The 20,625-nt window shown below is 37.0% G+C and overlaps 1 protein-coding gene, 3 long non-coding RNA genes, 6 other non-coding genes and 1 pseudogene across 10 annotated transcripts; all 11 read right to left on the reverse strand.

The window, feature by feature from the left end:
* Positions 1 to 13: 13 nt before the first annotated feature.
* LOC117316873 lies at positions 14 to 7,424 on the reverse strand. Its single transcript, XM_033871660.1, has 3 exons — positions 6,081 to 7,424; positions 686 to 756; positions 14 to 347 (listed from the first exon to the last, which is right to left on the reverse strand). Exons 1-3 carry the CDS (start codon positions 7,139 to 7,141, stop codon positions 298 to 300), a joined length of 1,182 nt encoding a protein of 393 aa, XP_033727551.1. The 5' UTR covers positions 7,142 to 7,424; the 3' UTR covers positions 14 to 297.
* LOC117317197 lies at positions 1,269 to 1,406 on the reverse strand (annotated as a pseudogene).
* Positions 7,425 to 9,131: 1,707 nt separating the features above from the next.
* Positions 9,132 to 9,296, reverse strand: LOC117317173. Its single transcript, XR_004530127.1, has one exon. It is a non-coding gene; the product is annotated as a U1 spliceosomal RNA (small nuclear RNA).
* A 1,700-nt stretch (positions 9,297 to 10,996) lies between these two features.
* LOC117317174 lies at positions 10,997 to 11,161 on the reverse strand. The gene has a single exon (XR_004530128.1). It is a non-coding gene; the product is annotated as a U1 spliceosomal RNA (small nuclear RNA).
* An 806-nt stretch (positions 11,162 to 11,967) lies between these two features.
* On the reverse strand, positions 11,968 to 12,912 carry LOC117316874. Its single transcript, XR_004530023.1, has 2 exons — positions 12,721 to 12,912; positions 11,968 to 12,382 (listed from the first exon to the last, which is right to left on the reverse strand). It is a non-coding gene; the product is annotated as an uncharacterized LOC117316874 (long non-coding RNA).
* A 391-nt stretch (positions 12,913 to 13,303) lies between these two features.
* Positions 13,304 to 13,468, reverse strand: LOC117317175. Its single transcript, XR_004530129.1, has one exon. It is a non-coding gene; the product is annotated as a U1 spliceosomal RNA (small nuclear RNA).
* A 1,699-nt stretch (positions 13,469 to 15,167) lies between these two features.
* Positions 15,168 to 15,332, reverse strand: LOC117317176. Its single transcript, XR_004530130.1, has one exon. It is a non-coding gene; the product is annotated as a U1 spliceosomal RNA (small nuclear RNA).
* Positions 15,333 to 17,028: 1,696 nt separating this feature from the next.
* On the reverse strand, positions 17,029 to 17,193 carry LOC117317185. The gene has a single exon (XR_004530138.1). It is a non-coding gene; the product is annotated as a U1 spliceosomal RNA (small nuclear RNA).
* A 359-nt stretch (positions 17,194 to 17,552) lies between these two features.
* On the reverse strand, positions 17,553 to 18,498 carry LOC117317114. The gene is made up of 2 exons (XR_004530098.1): positions 18,307 to 18,498; positions 17,553 to 17,967 (listed from the first exon to the last, which is right to left on the reverse strand). It is a non-coding gene; the product is annotated as an uncharacterized LOC117317114 (long non-coding RNA).
* A 391-nt stretch (positions 18,499 to 18,889) lies between these two features.
* LOC117317186 lies at positions 18,890 to 19,054 on the reverse strand. The gene has a single exon (XR_004530139.1). It is a non-coding gene; the product is annotated as a U1 spliceosomal RNA (small nuclear RNA).
* A 359-nt stretch (positions 19,055 to 19,413) lies between these two features.
* LOC117317115 lies at positions 19,414 to 20,357 on the reverse strand. Its single transcript, XR_004530099.1, has 2 exons — positions 20,166 to 20,357; positions 19,414 to 19,828 (listed from the first exon to the last, which is right to left on the reverse strand). It is a non-coding gene; the product is annotated as an uncharacterized LOC117317115 (long non-coding RNA).
* Positions 20,358 to 20,625: the final 268 nt, after the last annotated feature.

A 20,625-nucleotide genomic window follows, 5' to 3' on the forward strand; every position in this document is an offset into this window, starting at 1 on the left:
AATACATTGAATACGTAGAACTCGATCAATAGTACGACATGTAAATTCTTTGAAAGCCTGGTTTCAATAAAAGAGGTACAGTAGAATGTTCATGCAGCAATACTGTTGTAAACCTAGCTCAAATAGGGCCGGCAATTTCTCGCCTGACAGCGCAAAATTTCCCGTAGACAGAAACTGAAATACATAATGTTGTGTATGGAAAGTTTGATTGCATGTAAGGCGCTGTCCAGTCACAGAGAAATACGAAGATTCGTTGAGGCTTTCGTCTGCCTCAGATTGAGTCGTCTAAAACACCTTTCAGAGACAATTTTGATTGTGGTAGCAGTGTACAGTAAGAATGCCCAATTCTGAAAAATATTGCACATGTTTTAGATATGTGAACATTGCCAGTTAACCTTACATATTACCTCTAATAAAGCATATATATTTGTAATCTTTACAGTATTTGCAATTTTAATACAGCTCTGAAGGATAAGTAAATTTATTTTTTTCTGTGATTTTTAGAGCTGTGAATATCATGGTAATAGCTTAAAAATTGTTCAAGAATTGCAAAATATGATATTTGACCCCAAAATGACACATTTTTTTGTTCCGAAACCTATTTGAAATTAAATATCTCTATCTCGGAGACAGAATTAATCTTGTTTTGACATTTGTTGTAAGTTAAGTTTTCCTGCTATCTTACCTTTACTGTGGACTTCCATTTTCGCTGTAGGCAAAACTAAATTTCCTCTGTAAACGCGCTTTCGGAAAATCCTGAAATTTAAAATCGGGAACCAATTCATTAAATTTTGTTTTAACAAATGTGAAGCATGTATGTACTACTTCATACTGAATATACCAATTATAGTGTACATTTATTTTTTCATTTTTATGCATATCATAATACACGAGTTATTTGCTTAACAAAAAAAATCGCCCATGGCCAGGCTGTCCTACTGTAGTGTGCTACCTTGTGTGACATGTGAAGAATATATTTTGCATGATACCCGGAGCAAATGCTACCACTATTAAAATAGTTTTCGGTGATGTTAAGAGATCATACATAATGTGAATGCATTATGAAATTACGATTGCCATTCGTTTGGAAATTATAAAGCTTGAACGTGTTGAATTATACTGTGTTTGGTACTCTGTAGCATTCTTTGTGATGCTGGTTTATCATTTTCTTAGGAAACCAATACCATAAAGCATGTTGATTAAGTGTAAATGTAGCGTTGAATGTCGCTATATACGTGGGCATTGTTGTTCTCTTGTTACTTTATGAACAGGGGTTAGCGCGAACGCAGACCCCCACACTAAAAAATAGCGTACCCGAGTAATCCGCATTTGGGATTATCGCAGGGTTCAGCCCGACCGGAGTGCAATGGTTAGGCCTCGACCTGGGGGCACCTTTTTTTAAGTTTCATAAAATTTTATTCAGTATTTACATGTAAAAACGTCATTGGACATGCCCACATGACGCCTTGTGTCACTTGACAACCGGTAGCCCCGGTATAGTGCAATTACCCCTAATACCTGGATGGACAAGGATTCTTGGAATTAACTATGTAGACAGGTTATCATAAAGTTAGAACAATATCAACATCATGGCAAGCTAAACAGAAAACACATTGCACAATTAACAAGTTAATTAATGATATACGAATCAAAAAGTAATTGTTAAAGCAATAGATAACAGATGTAGTTATATTTGAAATAAATCAGATACCAGTTTATCGTCTTGGATGGAGCAGAAAATATTGGTAGTACACCAATACTCAGAGAAAATGGTCTGTGGAAAACGAATGAAATCAGATCGCATACGCATACAGATATTGTTTAGGAAATGGCAGACGAGAGAATTAGAAGTAGGCGACTTTTTGTCAAATTTCTTGGAACAACGGATAAACCAAATAGATGATAGGGATTCTGCCATTAAATACAGTAAAAGGGACTTTACTTTTAGAGTGAGACCGAGTGGGGCATGGAATCGCCAAAGTTCCAAATCAGTAGGGACCGTCCCGTCTGAGATTTGGTGCACCCAGGAATTAACTAAGGAAACTAATGGTTGAATAAAAGGACATTCATAAAACAAGTGTGATATAGTCTCAAAACAATCACAAAATGTACAACTTTTAGACGCTTCAACACCAAACTTATACATACGAAAATTAACAGGTAATATTTCATGAACAATTTTAAAAACTACATCCCTAGAACGGGTATCCAAAAACTGATTACTAACATTAAAAAAAACAGGCTTAAAGTCAACTAACGGAAAAACTCTGAGAATACGTGGTGCCTTTACAACGCCAGATAGTATTTGTAAATAAAACTGTTTTGTCGTCGATGACTCAAAATTGTCATCTGGAAAATCCGTTTTATACTTTTTGAACATTTCATACATAGATATATAAAAATGAGGACAACACTCACTATGAGGAAAGTTATTGTCAAATGTGTAAAACTCGTGAAACTTCATGGAAAGCCAATACATAGTAAAATATCTCCACTTGGCTTCAGACTTTTCACAAACAAATTTCTGACAATGCTTCAGACGAATAGACTTGAGCTTAACATCAATATTAACAATAGCGAGTCCACCACTAGTAGGAACAGCATAGGCTACGGAGCGCGCAAGTGGCTCCATCTTGGAGTTCCACAAAAATCTAAACAATGTTCTCTGAAAAAGTGCCAAATAATGCCTAGGCATTGTGACAATAGTACCAACATACCATAGTTTGCTGCACGCAAGGACCTTTATAATAATGGATTTTTGTGTCAAAGATAAATTCCTCATTTTCCATAAATCTAAGGTCCTTGAAAATTTCTTAAAAACCGGCTGCCAAATATCGTCAGGAGTAATATTATTACCGACTAGAACCCCACAAATTTTATGCTTCTCTATCCAGCTTATGCCAAAAGGATGATCAGAACGAGATTTCCACTTCCCCAACCAAATTCCCTTAGATTTGAGCCTATTCAATTTAGCACCTGACGCCTTGCCGTAAAAATCACACCAGAAGAAAAGTTTTTGAATAGATAAATCAGTGCAGCAAATGCCAGTACTATCGTCAGCATAAAGGGAAATTTTTGCTGACTTAGCGGAACCCGGAAGTTTAATACCAATAATGTCGGGGTCATCACGAACTTTTTTAGCAAAGGGTTCCAAAACCAAAATGTACAAAAGGGGAGACAAACTACAGCCTTGCCTTACCCCACGAGTGATGGGAAGAGGATCAGAGATAAACCCATTAACAATAACAGAAGAAAAAACCTCATTGTATAGAATACTTACCCATTTGATAAAGTCAGGCCCAAAATTAAATGCATTTAGGACCTTAAATAAGAACTTATAATTTACTCTGTCAAACGCTTTCTCTTGGTCTAGGGATATAAATGAACACTTCAAGTCCTTCTGATTAACATAGTAAACAACATTACGTAATAAATGACAGTTATCAAAAATAGACCTTCCTTTAACAGCACAAGTTTGGTCAATACCGACCAGCCTGTCTAAAACCTTACTCAATCTATTAGTTATAACCTTAGACAAAATTTTATAATCAACATTCAATAGAGAGATTGGCCGCCAGTTTTTCATATTGGATGAATTATTTTTATCCTTACACAATAAAGATATATAGGATAACTTCTGAGAGTCAGAGAGTTGACCCTTCTCAAAAATAGAATTGTACAAAGAAACTAGATGATCACTAATCAAATTAAAAAATGTAAAATAAAACTCTTTAGTAAGACCATCACAACCTGGTGACTTGTTATTAGACATATGCTTAATAGCAAACAGAATTTCGTCCTTCCTTATAGGACCCTCACACATTAAATTATCGAATTGTGATAGCTTAGGAAGGCCTTCACAAAAACTATCTGCTAGATCTAAATCTATATCTTCCTCTGTAAAAAGTTTTAAATAAAAATCACGAAATGCATCTAATATGCCCTTAGAATTTGTCACAGAGGAAGTATCAGGTAAGTCTATCTTCTCAATAAAACGTTTCTTACCTTTATCAGTTTCCATTTTTAAAAAATATCGCGAGGGTTTTTCTGAAAAATCTAAAAAACTTGCCCTAGACCTTACCATAGATCCCCTAAAACTCTCCGAATGAAAATCAAAAATTTGCTTTTTAATACACTTAACCTGATCAATAAAATCTCCGGGCGACTGCCTCTCTAAAATACATAATTTATTATATTTATCTTGTAAAAACTTCAAAACAGAACGCTTTACCTTAGCCTTACGCTTACAATATCCAACAATAAAAAATTTAATTACATATTTACAATGGTCCCACTCTTCTAAAGAAACAATATTATCTTTTACTAAGTCGTTCCAAAAGTCTTTAAACGCTATCTGAAATGCCCTATCTTTCAAAATACTATTATTCAATTTCCAGTAATAAGGCCCAAATATTGGCTCTGAAAATAACTTAATTTTTAAGAAAACAAAATCGTGGTCAGAACCACCAGAGGGAAAAATCTTATTATCCAGGAGATTGTCTTTTAAAATTGAAGAAATGTAAAATCTATCCAATCTACATGACACCCCATTACCGTGCCAAGACGTAGAAACTATATCTGGAAAAAGTGAACGGAAAGTATCAAAAAGTTTAAAATCGTGACAAATATCACGCAATAATTTGTTACCGGATACACCACGCATAGGGTTACCGCCTATCTTATCAAGGGGAATATTATCGATACAATTAAAATCTCCGGCAAAAATAATTGACCTTCTACACGAAAAATGACGTATAATGCTATCAAAAAACAACCTCCGTTCCTCATCAATATTTGGGGCATAAACATTAATAATTCGAAACTCACTATCAAAATATTTAAAATCTACAAACATAGCCCTACCTACTCTGTCCAAATCAAATTTTTGTAAATCAACATCAATAAAAAATAATACGGCCGTTCCTCTACTGTTATAAGCACCAAAATTCCAAATGGCTTTACATTTAAAAAAATCTTCTATCCTCTTAGCAACATTCAAGCTAGACACATGAGTTTCTTGCAACATTACAATATGTATATTATGATTATGGACAAAATCACTAAGCTCGTACTGTTTAGATTTCGATAAAAACCCGTTACAATTCCATGTAATTATATTTATATAGTCTGTTGTATTAATCATTATACTATGTTTTCATTTTATAGAACTGGATACAAGACACATTAAAAAACAACAACACATGATCCCACACAGGTAAGGTAAGTACACGCACGACCACGCGTCGAGAATAAAACGACATACCCGACCGACCAGCGTAATAAAACAAAACGAATCGTATGTACAATGAGGCGCGGTACAAAATCCGTCTGCAAATCCAAATATAAAGGAAAGAATAAACACCGCCGGTAAGGAGAGCTCGGTAACACCGATGATCACTGAGCTGGAACACAGGTAAGGTGAGATGTGCACGTGAGTAACTCACAGTACACGCGCCCCGATTCCACTGGCTAAGGAAATATTCACCCGTTGTCAGCTTGATTAAACATTTATAATCAACGATATTTATTAAAAAAACATATTTACATATTATTTCAATCAATACGAGAAAAACGGCAACCCAAATAGGGATAAACAAGTCTTTCACAATGATTTTTAGGAGATAAAAATGTGCGAAACCAAACAACAAATGTTTACAGGTAAGTATAGTTAAAGATGACAATGCTTCACAAATAGGAACACTTATAAGGACTCCATTATATGTTTTAAAAGAATAACGACAAGCTAACAAGACATGGCAAAGGTAAAACACACAAAGTTGATAACTAGAAATCATATCGTACAGGTAAAAATTCCAACAATGAAAAAGATGACAATGCAAGGCAGGCCAACAATTGACAAGCCCGACAAAATGAAATGATATAAACGCTGCCACAACAAACACAAAACTAACTGGGAACACCATACAGGTGAAAAAGATACCAATCAAGTCCAGGGACGTGCACGGGTCAAATAGGGATCGTATTGCCGCCATCAATGTCCATAATTTAAAAAAATGTTCGTTACCAGGTAAATAAATGAAAACTAATCACCATTACCGGAACCCTCATCTATGACCAACCTTGAACCCTCGTCTTCATCCATCGATTCTTCATTGGCATCTTGGTCGTCGGGGGTACGTTGTCCGGGGGCTAAGTTCCCATCCTCCATAACGATAGGGGAGTGGCTATGGTGCTTTCCCTTTTTCGCTATCTGGAATCCATCATCATCGACCTGACGTTTCTGGGGCTGAGCTAACTCAGGCACACCGCTCCCTCCGGCCGAGGGGCTCACGGTCACGGGCTCGCCGTTCTCTCCCTGTGAGGGGCTCACGGGCTCACCGCTCCCTCCGGCCGAGGGGCTCGCGGTCACTGAGTTCTCTGAAGATGGCTGTGGAGCTGGCCCAGACTGCGCAACCTTAGAGGCGTAAGACGCAGCCTGCACTGGCCTCCCAGGACACTGCGATCTCACATGTCCCACCTGGTGACACCTCAAACAGATGGGCGGACGACCGGGGACCATAATCAAGGCTGTCTTCCCAAACATCCTAGCCTTATGAGGAATATCGTCCTGATCACCCTCGCGAATCAAAAGCGTAATTTCACGAGTACCGGTCTCCAGTGTAACACCCGCGACTTCACTGGTCTCCCGGGAAAAGTTGATAACTTTCCCATAGGTCTCGAAATAGTTCGCAATACAGTTATCGTCAATCCACGTAGGCAGCCACTGAACCCTGATAGTCAGGCGACGCTGGTCACACGGCTCTGGATGGAGGGCAAACTGTTCCTTACGGATCATACCATTCGAAACTATAATATCAACCATGTCCTGTCCAGTTACCGTTGAGAACCATGTGTTCGGGGCCTCACAGCGAAAAACCGATAATATGTCCGTTCCCGGAACTCCAATGTCAAGTAACGCCTTCAACACTTCAAAACGGGTCACAGAGTTCCGTCTAGGACCAGAGACGTGCAAACGAACGGATCTTCTTAAAGTTTCAAGGTCAACATGGCGCTCAACCATCATGGATACGTTCCTGATCACGGTAGCCCCTGTACCAGGTAAGTATGCTAGCATTGCCACATATATCATCTGATATACTAAAGGCGGGTTCCAATAAAAGAGGTACAGTATGATTTTCATGCAGCAATACTGCTGTAAACCTAGCCCATAAAGGGCCTGCAATTTCACGCCGGATAGCGCAAAATTTCCTGTAGACGGCTGAAATACATAATGTTGTGTATGGAAATTTTGATGAGTACCTAATGATCATTGAAATTCTTTCCTTTTCCCCCTTAAAGCACGGTATTCGAGTGTGCAGGGGAGACAATTCAACGGATATGAATCGCATGTTTTGCTCCAGGATTTAATGTTCATGAATGGAATGTCAGTTCTCGAATGGTGTATACCAAAATGAAAATTGATACATTTTCAATTCAATAACTTTAGTTTTAATGTCAGTGATGATCAAGGGACAACGGGAATGGAACATATTGAAATACTTTGAATACGTAGAACTCGATCAATAGTACGACATGTAAATTCTTTGAAAGCCTGGTTTCAATAAAAGAGGTACAGTATGATTTTCATGCAGCAATACTGCTGTAAACCTAGCCCATAAAGGGCCTGCAATTTCACGCCGGATAGCGCACAATTTCCTGTAGACGGCTGAAATACATAATGTTGTGTATGGAAATTTTGATGAGTACCTAATGATCATTGAAATTCTTTCCTTTTCCCCCTTAAAGCACGGTATTCGAGTGTGCAGGGGAGACAATTCAACGGATATGAATCGCATGTTTTGCTCCAGGATTTAATGTTCATGAATGGAATGTCAGTTCTCGAATGGTGAATACCAAAATGAAAATTGATACATTTTCAATTCAATAACTTTAGTTTTAATGTCAGTGATGTTCAAGGGACAACGGGAATGGAACATATTGAAATACTTTGAATACGTAGAACTCGATCAATAGTACGACATGTAAATTCTTTGAAAGCCTAGTTTCAATAAAACAGGTACAGTAGAATGTTCATGCAGCAATACTGTTGTAAACCTAGCTCAAATAGGGCCGGCAATGTCTCGCCTGACAGCGCAAAATTTCCCGTAGACAGAAACTGAAATACATAATGTTGTGTATGGAAAGTTTGATTGCATGTAAGCGCTGTCCAGTCACAGAGAAATACGAAGATTCGTTGACGCTTTCGTCTGCCTCAGATTGAGTCGTCTAAAACACCTTTCAGAGACAATTTTGATTGTGGTAGCAGTGTACAGTAAGAATGCCCAATTCTGAAAAATATTGCACATGTTTTAGATATGTGAACATTGCCAGTTAACCTTACATATTACCTCTAATAAAGCATATATATTTGTAATCTTTACAGTATTTGCAATTTTAATACAGCTCTGAAGGATAAGTAAATTTATTTTTTTTCTGTGATTTTTAGAGCTGTGAATATCATGGTAATAGCTTAAAAATTGTTCAAGAATTGCAAAATATGATATTTGACCCCAAAATGACACAATTTTTTGTTCCGAAACCTATTTGAAATTAAATATCTCTATCTCGGAGACAGAATTAATGTTGTTTTGACATTTGTTGTAAGTTAAGTTTTCCTGCTATCTTACCTTTACTGTGGACTTCCATTTTCGCTGTAGGCAAAACTAAATTTCCTCTGTAAACGCGCTTTCGGAAAATCCTGAAATTTAAAATCGGGTACCAATTCATTAAATTTTGTTTTAACAAATGTGAAGCATGTATGTACTACTTCATACTGAATATACCAATTATAGTGTACATTTATTTTTTCATTTTTATGCATATCATAATACAGGAGTTATTTGCTTAACAAAAAAAATCGCCCATGGCCAGGCTGTCCTACTGTAGTGTGCTACCTTGTGTGACATGTGAAGAATATATTTTGCATGATACCCGGAGCAAATGCTACCACTATTAAAATAGTTTTCGGTGATGTTAAGAGATCATACATAATGTGAATGCATTATGAAATTACGATTGCCATTCGTTTGGAAATTATAAAGCTTGAACGTGTTGAATTATACTGTGTTTGGTACTCTGTAGCATTCTTTGTGTTGCTCGTGGGCATTGTTGTTCTCTTGTTACTTTATGAACAGGGGTTAGCGCGAACGCAGACCCCCACACTAAAAAATAGCGTACCCGAGTAATCCGCATTTGGGATTATCGCAGGGTTCAGCCCGACCGGAGTGCAATGGTTAGGCCTCGACCTGGGGGCACCGCCGTTCCTGATCACGGTAGCCCCTGTACCAGGTAAGTATGCTAGCATTGCCACATATATCATCTGATATACTAAAGGCGGGTTCCAATAAAACAGGTACAGTATGATTTTCATGCAGCAATACTGCTGTAAACCTAGCCCATAAAGGGCCTGCAATTTCACGCCGGATAGCGCAAAATTTCCTGTAGACGGCTGAAATACATAATGTTGTGTATGGAAATTTTGATGAGTACCTAATGATCATTGAAATTCTTTCCTTTTCCCCCTTAAAGCACGGTATTCGAGTGTGCAGGGGAGACAATTCAACGGATATGAATCGCATGTTTTGCTCCAGGATTTAATGTTCGTGAATGGAATGTCAGTTCTCGAATGGTGTATACCAAAATGAAAATTGATACATTTTCAATTCAATAACTTTAGTTTTAATGTCAGTGATGTTCAAGGGACAACAGGGAATCGAACATATTGAAATACTTTGAATACGTAGAACTCGATCAATAGTACGACATGTAAATTCTTTGAAAGCCTGGTTTCAATAAAAGAGGTACAGTAGAATGTTAATGCAGCAATACTGTTGTAAACCTAGCTCAAATAGGGCCGGCAATTTCTCGCCTGACAGCGCAAAATTTCCCGTAGACAGAAACTGAAATACATAATGTTGTGTATGGAAAGTTTGATTGCATGTAAGGCGCTGTCCAGTCACAGAGAAATACGAAGATTCGTTGACGGCTTTCGTCTGCCTCAGATTGAGTCGTCTAAAACACCTTTCAGAGACAATTTTGATTGTGGTAGCAGTGTACAGTAAGAATGCCCAATTCTGAAAAATATTGCACATGTTTTAGATATGTGAACATTGCCAGTTAACCTTACATATTACCTCTAATAAAGCATATATATTTGTAATCTTTACAGTATTTGCAATTTTAATACAGCTCTGAAGGATAAGTAAATTTATTTTTTTCTGTGATTTTTAGAGCTGTGAATATCATGGTAACAGCTTAAAAATTGTTCAAGAATTGCAAAATATGATATTTGACCCCAAAATGACACAATTTTTTTGTTCCGAAACCTATTTGAAATTAAATATCTCTATCTCGGAGACAGAATTAATCTTGTTTTGACATTTGTTGTAAGTTAAGTTTTCCTGCTATCTTACCTTTACTGTGGACTTCCATTTTCGCTGTAGGCAAAACTAAATTTCCTCTGTAAACGCGCTTTCGGAAAATCCTGAAATTTAAAATCGGGAACCAATTCATTAAATTTTGTTTTAACAAATGTGAAGCATGTATGTACTACTTCATACTGAATATACCAATTATAGTGTACATTTATTTTTTCATTTTTATGCATATCATAATACACGAGTTATTTGCTTAACAAAAAAAAATCGCCCATGGCCAGGCTGTCCTACTGTAGTGTGCTACCTTGTGTGACATGTGAAGAATATATTTTGCATGATACCCGGAGCAAATGCTACCACTATTAAAATAGTTTTCGGTGATGTTAAGAGATCATACATAATGTGAATGCATTATGAAATTACGATTGCCATTCGTTTGGAAATTATAAAGCTTGAACGTGTTGAATTATACTGTGTTTGGTACTCTGTAGCATTCTTTGTGATGCTGGTTTATCATTTTCTTAGGAAACCAATACCATAAAGCATGTTGATTAAGTGTAAATGTAGCGTTGAATGTCGCTATATACGTGGGCATTGTTGTTCTCTTGTTACTTTATGAACAGGGGTTAGCGCGAACGCAGACCCCCACACTAAAAAATAGCGTACCCGAGTAATCCGCATTTGGGATTATCGCAGGGTTCAGCCCGACCGGAGTGCAATGGTTAGGCCTCGACCTGGGGGCACCGCCGTTCCTGATCACGGTAGCCCCTGTACCAGGTAAGTATGCTAGCATTGCCACATATATCATCTGATATACTAAAGGCGGGTTCCAATAAAACAGGTACAGTATGATTTTCATGCAGCAATACTGCTGTAAACCTAGCCCATAAAGGGCCTGCAATTTCACGCCGGATAGCGCACAATTTCCTGTAGACGGCTGAAATACATAATGTTGTGTATGGAAATTTTGATGAGTACCTAATGATCATTGAAATTCTTTCCTTTTCCCCCTTAAAGCACGGTATTCGAGTGTGCAGGGGAGACAATTCAACGGATATGAATCGCATGTTTTGCTCCAGGATTTAATGTTCATGAATGGAATGTCAGTTCTCGAATGGTGTATACCAAAATGAAAATTGATACATTTTCAATTCAATAACTTTAGTTTTAATGTCAGTGATGTTCAAGGGACAACGGGAATGGAACATATTGAAATACTTTGAATACGTAGAACTCGATCAATAGTACGACATGTAAATTCTTTGAAAGCCTAGTTTCAATAAAAGAGGTACAGTATGATTTTCATGCAGCAATACTGCTGTAAACCTAGCCCATAAAGGGCCTGCAATTTCACGCCGGATAGCGCAAAATTTCCTGTAGACGGCTGAAATACATAATGTTGTGTATGGAAGTTTTGATGAGTACCTAATGATCATTGAAATTCTTTCCTTTTCCCCCTTAAAGCACGGTATTCGAGTGTGCAGGGGAGACAATTCAACGGATATGAATCGCATGTTTTGCTCCAGGATTTAATGTTCGTGAATGGAATGTCAGTTGTCGAATGGTGTATACCAAAATGAAAATTGATACATTTTCAATTCAATAACTTTAGTTTTAATGTCAGTGATGTTCAAGGGACAACGGGAATGGAACATATTGAAATACTTTGAATACGTAGAACTCGATCAATAGTACGACATGTAAATTCTTTGAAAGCCTGGTTTCAATAAAAGAGGTACAGTAGAATGTTCATGCAGCAATACTGTTGTAAACCTAGCTCAAATAGGGCCGGCAATTTCTCGCCTGACAGCGCAAAATTTCCCGTAGACAGAAACTGAAATACATAATGTTGTGTATGGAAAGTTTGATTGCATGTAAGCGCTGTCCAGTCACAGAGAAATACGAAGATTCGTTGACGCTTTCGTCTGCCTCAGATTGAGTCGTCTAAAACACCTTTCAGAGACAATTTTGATTGTGGTAGCAGTGTACAGTAAGAATGCCCAATTCTGAAAAATATTGCACATGTTTTAGATATGTGAACATTGCCAGTTAACCTTACATATTACCTCTAATAAAGCATATATATTTGTAATCTTTACAGTATTTGCAATTTTAATACAGCTCTGAAGGATAAGTAAATTTATTTTTTTCTGTGATTTTTAGAACTGTGAATATCATGGTAACAGCTTAAAAATTGTTCAAGAATTGCAAAATATGATATTTGACCCCAAAATGACACAATTTTTTGTTCCGAAACCTATTTGAAATTAAATATCTCTATCTCGGAGACAGAATTAATCTTGTTTTGACATTTGTTGTAAGTTAAGTTTTCCTGCTATCTTACCTTGACTGTGGACTTCCATTTTCGCTGTAGGCAAAACTAAATTTCCTCTGTAAACGCGCTTTCGGAAAATCCTGAAATTTAAAATCGGGAACCAATTCATTAAATTTTGTTTTAACAAATGTGAAGCATGTATGTACTACTTCATACTGAATATACCAATTATAGTGTACATTTATTTTTTCATTTTTATGCATATCATAATACAGGAGTTATTTGCTTAACAAAAAAAATCGCCCATGGCCAGGCTGTCCTACTGTAGTGTGCTACCTTGTGTGACATGTGAAGAATATATTTTGCATGATACCCGGAGCAAATGCTACCACTATTAAAATAGTTTTCGGTGATGTTAAGAGATCATACATAATGTGAATGCATTATGAAATTACGATTGCCATTCGTTTGGAAATTATAAAGCTTGAACGTGTTGAATTATACTGTGTTTGGTACTCTGTAGCATTCTTTGTGTTGCTGGTTTATCATTTTCTTAGGAAACCAATACCATAAAGCATGTTGATTAAGTGTAAATGTAGCGTTGAATGTCGCTATATACGTGGGCATTGTTGTTCTCTTGTTACTTTATGAACAGGGGTTAGCGCGAACGCAGACCCCCACACTAAAAAATAGCGTACCCGAGTAATCCGCATTTGGGATTATCGCAGGGTTCAGCCCGACCGGAGTGCAATGGTTAGGCCTCGACCTGGGGGCACCGCCGTTCCTGATCACGGTAGCCCCTGTACCAGGTAAGTATGCTAGCATTGCCACATATATCATCTGATATACTAAAGGCGGGTTCCAATAAAACAGGTACAGTATGATTTTCATGCAGCAATACTGCTGTAAACCTAGCCCATAAAGGGCCTGCAATTTCACGCCGGATAGCGCAAAATTTCCTGTAGACGGCTGAAATACATAATGTTGTGTATGGAAGTTTTGATGAGTACCTAATGATCATTGAAATTCTTTCCTTTTCCCCCTTAAAAGCTACGGTACTTCGAGTGTGCAGGGGAGACAATTCAACGGATATGAATCGCATGTTTTGCTCCAGGATTTAATGTTCAGTGAATGGAATGTCAGTTCTCGAATGGTGTATACCAAAATGAAAATTGATACATTTTCAATTCAATAACTTTAGTTTTAATGTCAGTGATGTTCAAGGGACAACGGGAATGGAACATATTGAAATACATTGAATACGTAGAACTCGATCAATAGTACGACATGTAAATTCTTTGAAAGCCTGGTTTCAATAAAAGAGGTACAGTAGAATGTTCATGCAGCAATACTGTTGTAAACCTAGCTCAAATAGGGCCGGCAATTTCTCGCCTGACAGCGCAAAATTTCCCGTAGACAGAAACTGAAATACATAATGTTGTGTATGGAAAGTTTGATTGCATGTAAGCGCTGTCCAGTCACAGAGAAATACGAAGATTCGTTGACGCTTTCGTCTGCCTCAGATTGAGTCGTCTAAAACACCTTTCAGAGACAATTTTGATTGTGGTAGCAGTGTACAGTAAGAATGCCCAATTCTGAAAAATATTGCACATGTTTTAGATATGTGAACATTGCCAGTTAACCTTACATATTACCTCTAATAAAGCATATATATTTGTAATCTTTACAGTATTTGCAATTTTAATACAGCTCTGAAGGATAAGTAAATTTATTTTTTTCTGTGATTTTTAGAGCTGTGAATATCATGGTAACAGCTTAAAAATTGTTCAAGAATTGCAAAATATGATATTTGACCCCAAAATGACACAATTTTTTGTTCCGAAACCTATTTGAAATTAAATATCTCTATCTCGGAGACAGAATTAATCTTGTTTTGACATTTGTTGTAAGTTAAGTTTTCCTGCTATCTTACCTTTACTGTGGACTTCCATTTTCGCTGTAGGCAAAACTAAATTTCCTCTGTAAACGCGCTTTCGGAAAATCCTGAAATTTAAAATCGGGAACCAATTCATTAAATTTTGTTTTAACAAATGTGAAGCATGTATGTACTACTTCATACTGAATATACCAATTATAGTGTACATTTATTTTTTCATTTTTATGCATATCATAATACAGGAGTTATTTGCTTAACAAAAAAAATCGCCCATGGCCAGGCTGTCCTACTGTAGTGTGCTACCTTGTGTGACATGTGAAGAATATATTTTGCATGATACCCGGAGCAAATGCTACCACTATTAAAATAGTTTTCGGTGATGTTAAGAGATCATACATAATGTGAATGCATTATGAAATTACGATTGCCATTCGTTTGGAAATTATAAAGCTTGAACGTGTTGAATTATACTGTGTTTGGTACTCTGTAGCATTCTTTGGGTTGCTGGTTTATCATTTTCTTAGGAAACCAATACCATAAAGCATGTTGATTAAGTGTAAATGTAGCGTTGAATGTCGCTATATACGTGGGCATTGTTGTTCTCTTGTTACTTTATGAACAGGGGTTAGCGCGAACGCAGACCCCCACACTAAAAAATAGCGTACCCGAGTAATCCGCATTTGGGATTATCGCAGGGTTCAGCCCGACCGGAGTGCAATGGTTAGGCCTCGACCTGGGGGCACCGCCGTTCCTGATCACGGTAGCCCCTGTACCAGGTAAGTATGCTAGCATTGCCACATATATCATCTGATATACTAAAGGCGGGTTCCAATAAAAGAGGTACAGTATGATTTTCATGCAGCAATACTGCTGTAAACCTAGCCCATAAAGGGCCTGCAATTTCACGCCGGATAGCGCAAAATTTCCTGTAGACGGCTGAAATACATAATGTTGTGTATGGAAATTTTGATGAGTACCTAATGATCATTGAAATTCTTTCCTTTTCCCCCTTAAAGCACGGTATTCGAGTGTGCAGGGGAGACAATTCAACGGATATGAATCGCATGTTTTGCTCCAGGATTTAATGTTCGTGAATGGAATGTCAGTTCTCGAATGGTGTATACCAAAATGAAAATTGATACATTTTCAATTCAATAACTTTAGTTTTAATGTCAGTGATGTTCAAGGGACAACGGGAATGGAACATATTGAAATACTTTGAATACGTAGAACTCGATCAATAGTACGACATGTAAATTCTTTGAAAGCCTGGTTTCAATAAAAGAGGTACAGTAGAATGTTCATGCAGCAATACTGTTGTAAACCTAGCTCAAATAGGGCCGGCAATTTCTCGCCTGACAGCGCAAAATTTCCCGTAGACAGAAACTGAAATACATAATGTTGTGTATGGAAAGTTTGATTGCATGTAAGCGCTGTCCAGTCACAGCTGAAATACGAAGATTCGTTGACACTTTCGTCTGCCTCAGATTGAGTCGTCTAAAACACCTTTCAGAGACAATTTTGATTGTGGTAGCAGTGTACAGTAAGAATGCCCAATTCTGAAAAATATTGCACATGTTTTAGATATGTGAACATTGCCAGTTAACCTTACATATTACCTCTAATAAAGCATATATATTTGTAATCTTTACAGTATTTGCAATTTTAATACAGCTCTGAAGGATAAGTAAATTTATTTTTTTCTGTGATTTTTAGAACTGTGAATATCATGGTAACAGCTTAAAAATTGTTCAAGAATTGCAAAATATGATATTTGACCCCAAAATGACACAATTTTTTGTTCCGAAACCTATTTGAAATTAAATATCTCTATCTCGGAGACAGAATTAATCTTGTTTTGACATTTGTTGTAAGTTAAGTTTTCCTGCTATCTTACCTTTACTGTGGACTTCCATTTTCGCTGTAGGCAAAACTAAATTTCCTCTGTAAACGCGCTTTCGGAAAATCCTGAAATTTAAAATCGGGAACCAATTCATTAAATTTTGATTTAACAAATGTGAAGCATGTATGTACTACTTCATACTGAATATACCAATTATAGTGTACATTTATTTTTTCATTTTTATGCATATCATAATACAGGAGTTATTTGCTTAACAAAAAAAATCGCCCATGGCCAGGCTGTCCTACTGTAGTGTGCTACCTTGTGTGACATGTGAAGAATATATTTTGCATGATACCCGGAGCAAATGCTACCACTATTAAAATAGTTTTCGGTGATGTTAAGAGATCATACATAATGTGAATGCATTATGAAATTACGATTGCCATTCGTTTGGAAATTATAAAGCTTGAACGTGTTGAATTATACTGTGTTTGGTACTCTGTAGCATTCTTTGTGTTGCTGGTTTATCATTTTCTTAGGAAACCAATACCATAAAGCATGTTGATTAAGTGTAAATGTAGCGTTGAATGTCGCTATATACGTGGGCATTGTTGTTCTCTTGTTACTTTATGAACAGGGGTTAGCGCGAACGCAGACCCCCACACTAAAAAATAGCGTACCCGAGTAATCCGCATTTGGGATTATCGCAGGGTTCAGCCCGACCGGAGTGCAATGGTTAGGCCTCGACCTGGGGGCACCGCCGTTCCTGATCACGGTAGCCCATGTACCAGGTAAGTATGCTAGCATTGCCACATATATCATCTGATATACTAAAGGCGGGTTCCAATAAAAGAGGTACAGTATGATTTTCATGCAGCAATACTGCTGTAAACCTAGCCCATAAAGGGCCTGCAATTTCACGCCGGATAGCGCAAAATTTCCTGTAGACGGCTGAAATACATAATGTTGTGTATGGAAATTTTGATGAGTACCTAATGATCATTGAAATTCTTTCCTTTTCCCCCTTAAAGCACGGTATTCGAGTGTGCAGGGGAGACAATTCAACGGATATGAATCGCATGTTTTGCTCCAGGATTTAATGTTCGTGAATGGAATGTCAGTTCTCGAATGGTGTACACCAAAATGAAAATTGATACATTTTCAATTCAATAACTTTAGTTTTAATGTCAGTGATGTTCAAGGGACAACGGGAATGGAACATATTGAAATACTTTGAATACGTAGAACTCGATCAATAGTACGACATGTAAATTCTTTGAAAGCCTGGTTTCAATAAAAGAGGTACAGTAGAATGTTCATGCAGCAATACTGTTGTAAACCTAGCTCAAATAGGGCCGGCAATTTCTCGCCTGACAGCGCAAAATTTCCCGTAGACAGAAACTGAAATACATAATGTTGTGTATGGAAAGTTTGATTGCATGTAAGCGCTGTCCAGTCACAGAGAAATACGAAGATTCGTTGACGCTTTCGTCTGCCTCAGATTGAGTCGTCTAAAACACCTTTCAGAGACAATTTTGATTGTGGTAGCAGTGTACAGTAAGAATGCCCAATTCTGAAAAATATTGCACATGTTTTAGATATGTGAACATTGCCAGTTAACCTTACATATTACCTCTAATAAAGCATATATATTTGTAATCTTTACAGTATTTGCAATTTTAATACAGCTCTGAAGGATAAGTAAATTTATTTTTTTCTGTGATTTTTAGAGCTGTGAATATCATGGTAACAGCTTAAAAATTGTTCAAGAATTGCAAAATATGATATTTGATCCCCAAAATGACACAATTTTTTGTTCCGAAACCTATTTGAAATTAAATATCTCTATCTCGGAGACAGAATTAATCTTGTTTTGACATTTGTTGTAAGTTAAGTTTTCCTGCTATCTTACCTTGACTGTGGACTTCCATTTTCGCTGTAGGCAAAACTAAATTTCCTCTGTAAACGCGCTTTCGGAAAATCCTGAAATTTAAAATCGGGAACCAATTCATTAAATTTTGTTTTAACAAATGTGAAGCATGTATGTACTACTTCATACTGAATATACCAATTATAGTGTACATTTATTTTTTCATTTTTATGCATATCATAATACAGGAGTTATTTGCTTAACAAAAAAAATCGCCCATGGCCAGGCTGTCCTACTGTAGTGTGCTACCTTGTGTGACATGTGAAGAATATATTTTGCATGATACCCGGAGCAAATGCTACCACTATTAAAATAGTTTTCGGTGATGTTAAGAGATCATACATAATGTGAATGCATTATGAAATTACGATTGCCATTCGTTTGGAAATTATAAAGCTTGAACGTGTTGAATTATACTGTGTTTGGTACTCTGTAGCATTCTTTGTGTTGCTGGTTTATCATTTTCTTTGGAAACCAATACCATAAAGCATGTTGATTAAGTGTAAATGTAGCGTTGAATGTCGCTATATACGTGGGCATTGTTGTTCTCTTGTTACTTTATGAACAGGGGTTAGCGCGAACGCAGACCCCCACACTAAAAAATAGCGTACCCGAGTAATCCGCATTTGGGATTATCGCAGGGTTCAGCCCGACCGGAGTGCAATGGTTAGGCCTCGACCTGGGGGCACCGCCGTTCCTGATCACGGTAGCCCATGTACCAGGTAAGTATGCTAGCATTGCCACATATATCATCTGATATACTAAAGGCGGGTTCCAATAAAAGAGGTACAGTATGATTTTCATGCAGCAATACTGCTGTAAACCTAGCCCATAAAGGGCCTGCAATTTCACGCCGGATAGCGCAAAATTTCCTGTAGACGGCTGAAATACATAATGTTGTGTATGGAAATTTTGATGAGTACCTAATGATCATTGAAATTCTTTCCTTTTCCCCCTTAAAGCACGGTATTCGAGTGTGCAGGGGAGACAATTCAACGGATATGAATCGCATGTTTTGCTCCAGGATTTAATGTTCGTGAATGGAATGTCAGTTCTCGAATGGTGTATACCAAAATGAAAATTGATACATTTTCAATTCAATAACTTTAGTTTTAATGTCAGTGATGTTCAAGGGACAACGGGAATGGAACATATTGAAATACTTTGAATACGTAGAACTCGATCAATAGTACGACATGTAAATTCTTTGAAAGCCTGGTTTCAATAAAAGAGGTACAGTAGAATGTTCATGCAGCAATACTGTTGTAAACCTAGCTCAAATAGGGCCGGCAATTTCTCGCCTGACAGCGCAAAATTTCCCGTAGACAGAAACTGAAATACATAATGTTGTGTATGGAAAGTTTGATTGCATGTAAGCGCTGTCCAGTCACAGAGAAATACGAAGATTCGTTGACGCTTTCGTCTGCCTCAGATTGAGTCGTCTAAAACACCTTTCAGAGACAATTTTGATTGTGGTAGCAGTGTACAGTAAGAATGCCCAATTCTGAAAAATATTGCACATGTTTTAGATATGTGAACATTGCCAGTTAACCTTACATATTACCTCTAATAAAGCATATATATTTGTAATCTTTACAGTATTTGCAATTTTAATACAGCTCTGAAGGATAAGTAAATTATTTTTTTCTGTGATTTTTAGAGCTGTGAATATCATGGTAACAGCTTAAAAATTGTTCAAGAATTGCAAAATATGATATTTGATCCCAAAATGACACAATTTTTTGTTCCGAAACCTATTTGAAATTAAATATCTCTATCTCGGAGACAGAATTAATCTTGTTTTGACATTTGTTGTAAGTTAAGTTTTCCTGCTATCTTACCTTGACTGTGGACTTCCATTTTCGCTGTAGGCAAAACTAAATTTCCTCTGTAAACGCGCTTTCGGAAAATCCTGAAATTTAAAATCGGGAACCAATTCATTAAATTTTGTTTTAACAAATGTGAAGCATGTATGTACTACTTCATACTGAATATACCAATTATAGTGTACATTTATTTTTTCATTTTTATGCATATCATAATACAGGAGTTATTTGCTTAACAAAAAAAATCGCCCATGGCCAGGCTGTCCTACTGTAGTGTGCTACCTTGTGTGACATGTGAAGAATATATTTTGCATGATACCCGGAGCAAATGCTACCACTATTAAAATAGTTTTCGGTGATGTTAAGAGATCATACATAATGTGAATGCATTATGAAATTACGATTGCCATTCGTTTGGAAATTATAAAGCTTGAACGTGTTGAATTATACTGTGTTTGGTACTCTGTAGCATTCT

Source organism: Pecten maximus, chromosome 18, assembly GCF_902652985.1.
Source record: "Pecten maximus chromosome 18, xPecMax1.1, whole genome shotgun sequence".
Lineage (NCBI taxonomy): Eukaryota > Metazoa > Mollusca > Bivalvia > Pectinida > Pectinidae > Pecten > Pecten maximus.

Excerpts from the sequence above, each read along its gene's own strand:
- LOC117316873 (XM_033871660.1), bottom strand. The coding sequence starts at position 7,141 with ATGAAAATCATACTGTACCTCTTTTATTGGAACCCGCCTTTAGTATAT. Across the intron at positions 757-6,080 it reads GATGAAGACGAGGGTTCAAG|GATTTTCCGAAAGCGCGTTT; the intron begins GTTGGTCATAGA and ends TTTAAATTTCAG. Across the intron at positions 348-685 it reads AATGGAAGTCCACAGTAAAG|AATTGGGCATTCTTACTGTA; the intron begins GTAAGATAGCAG and ends AATATTTTTCAG.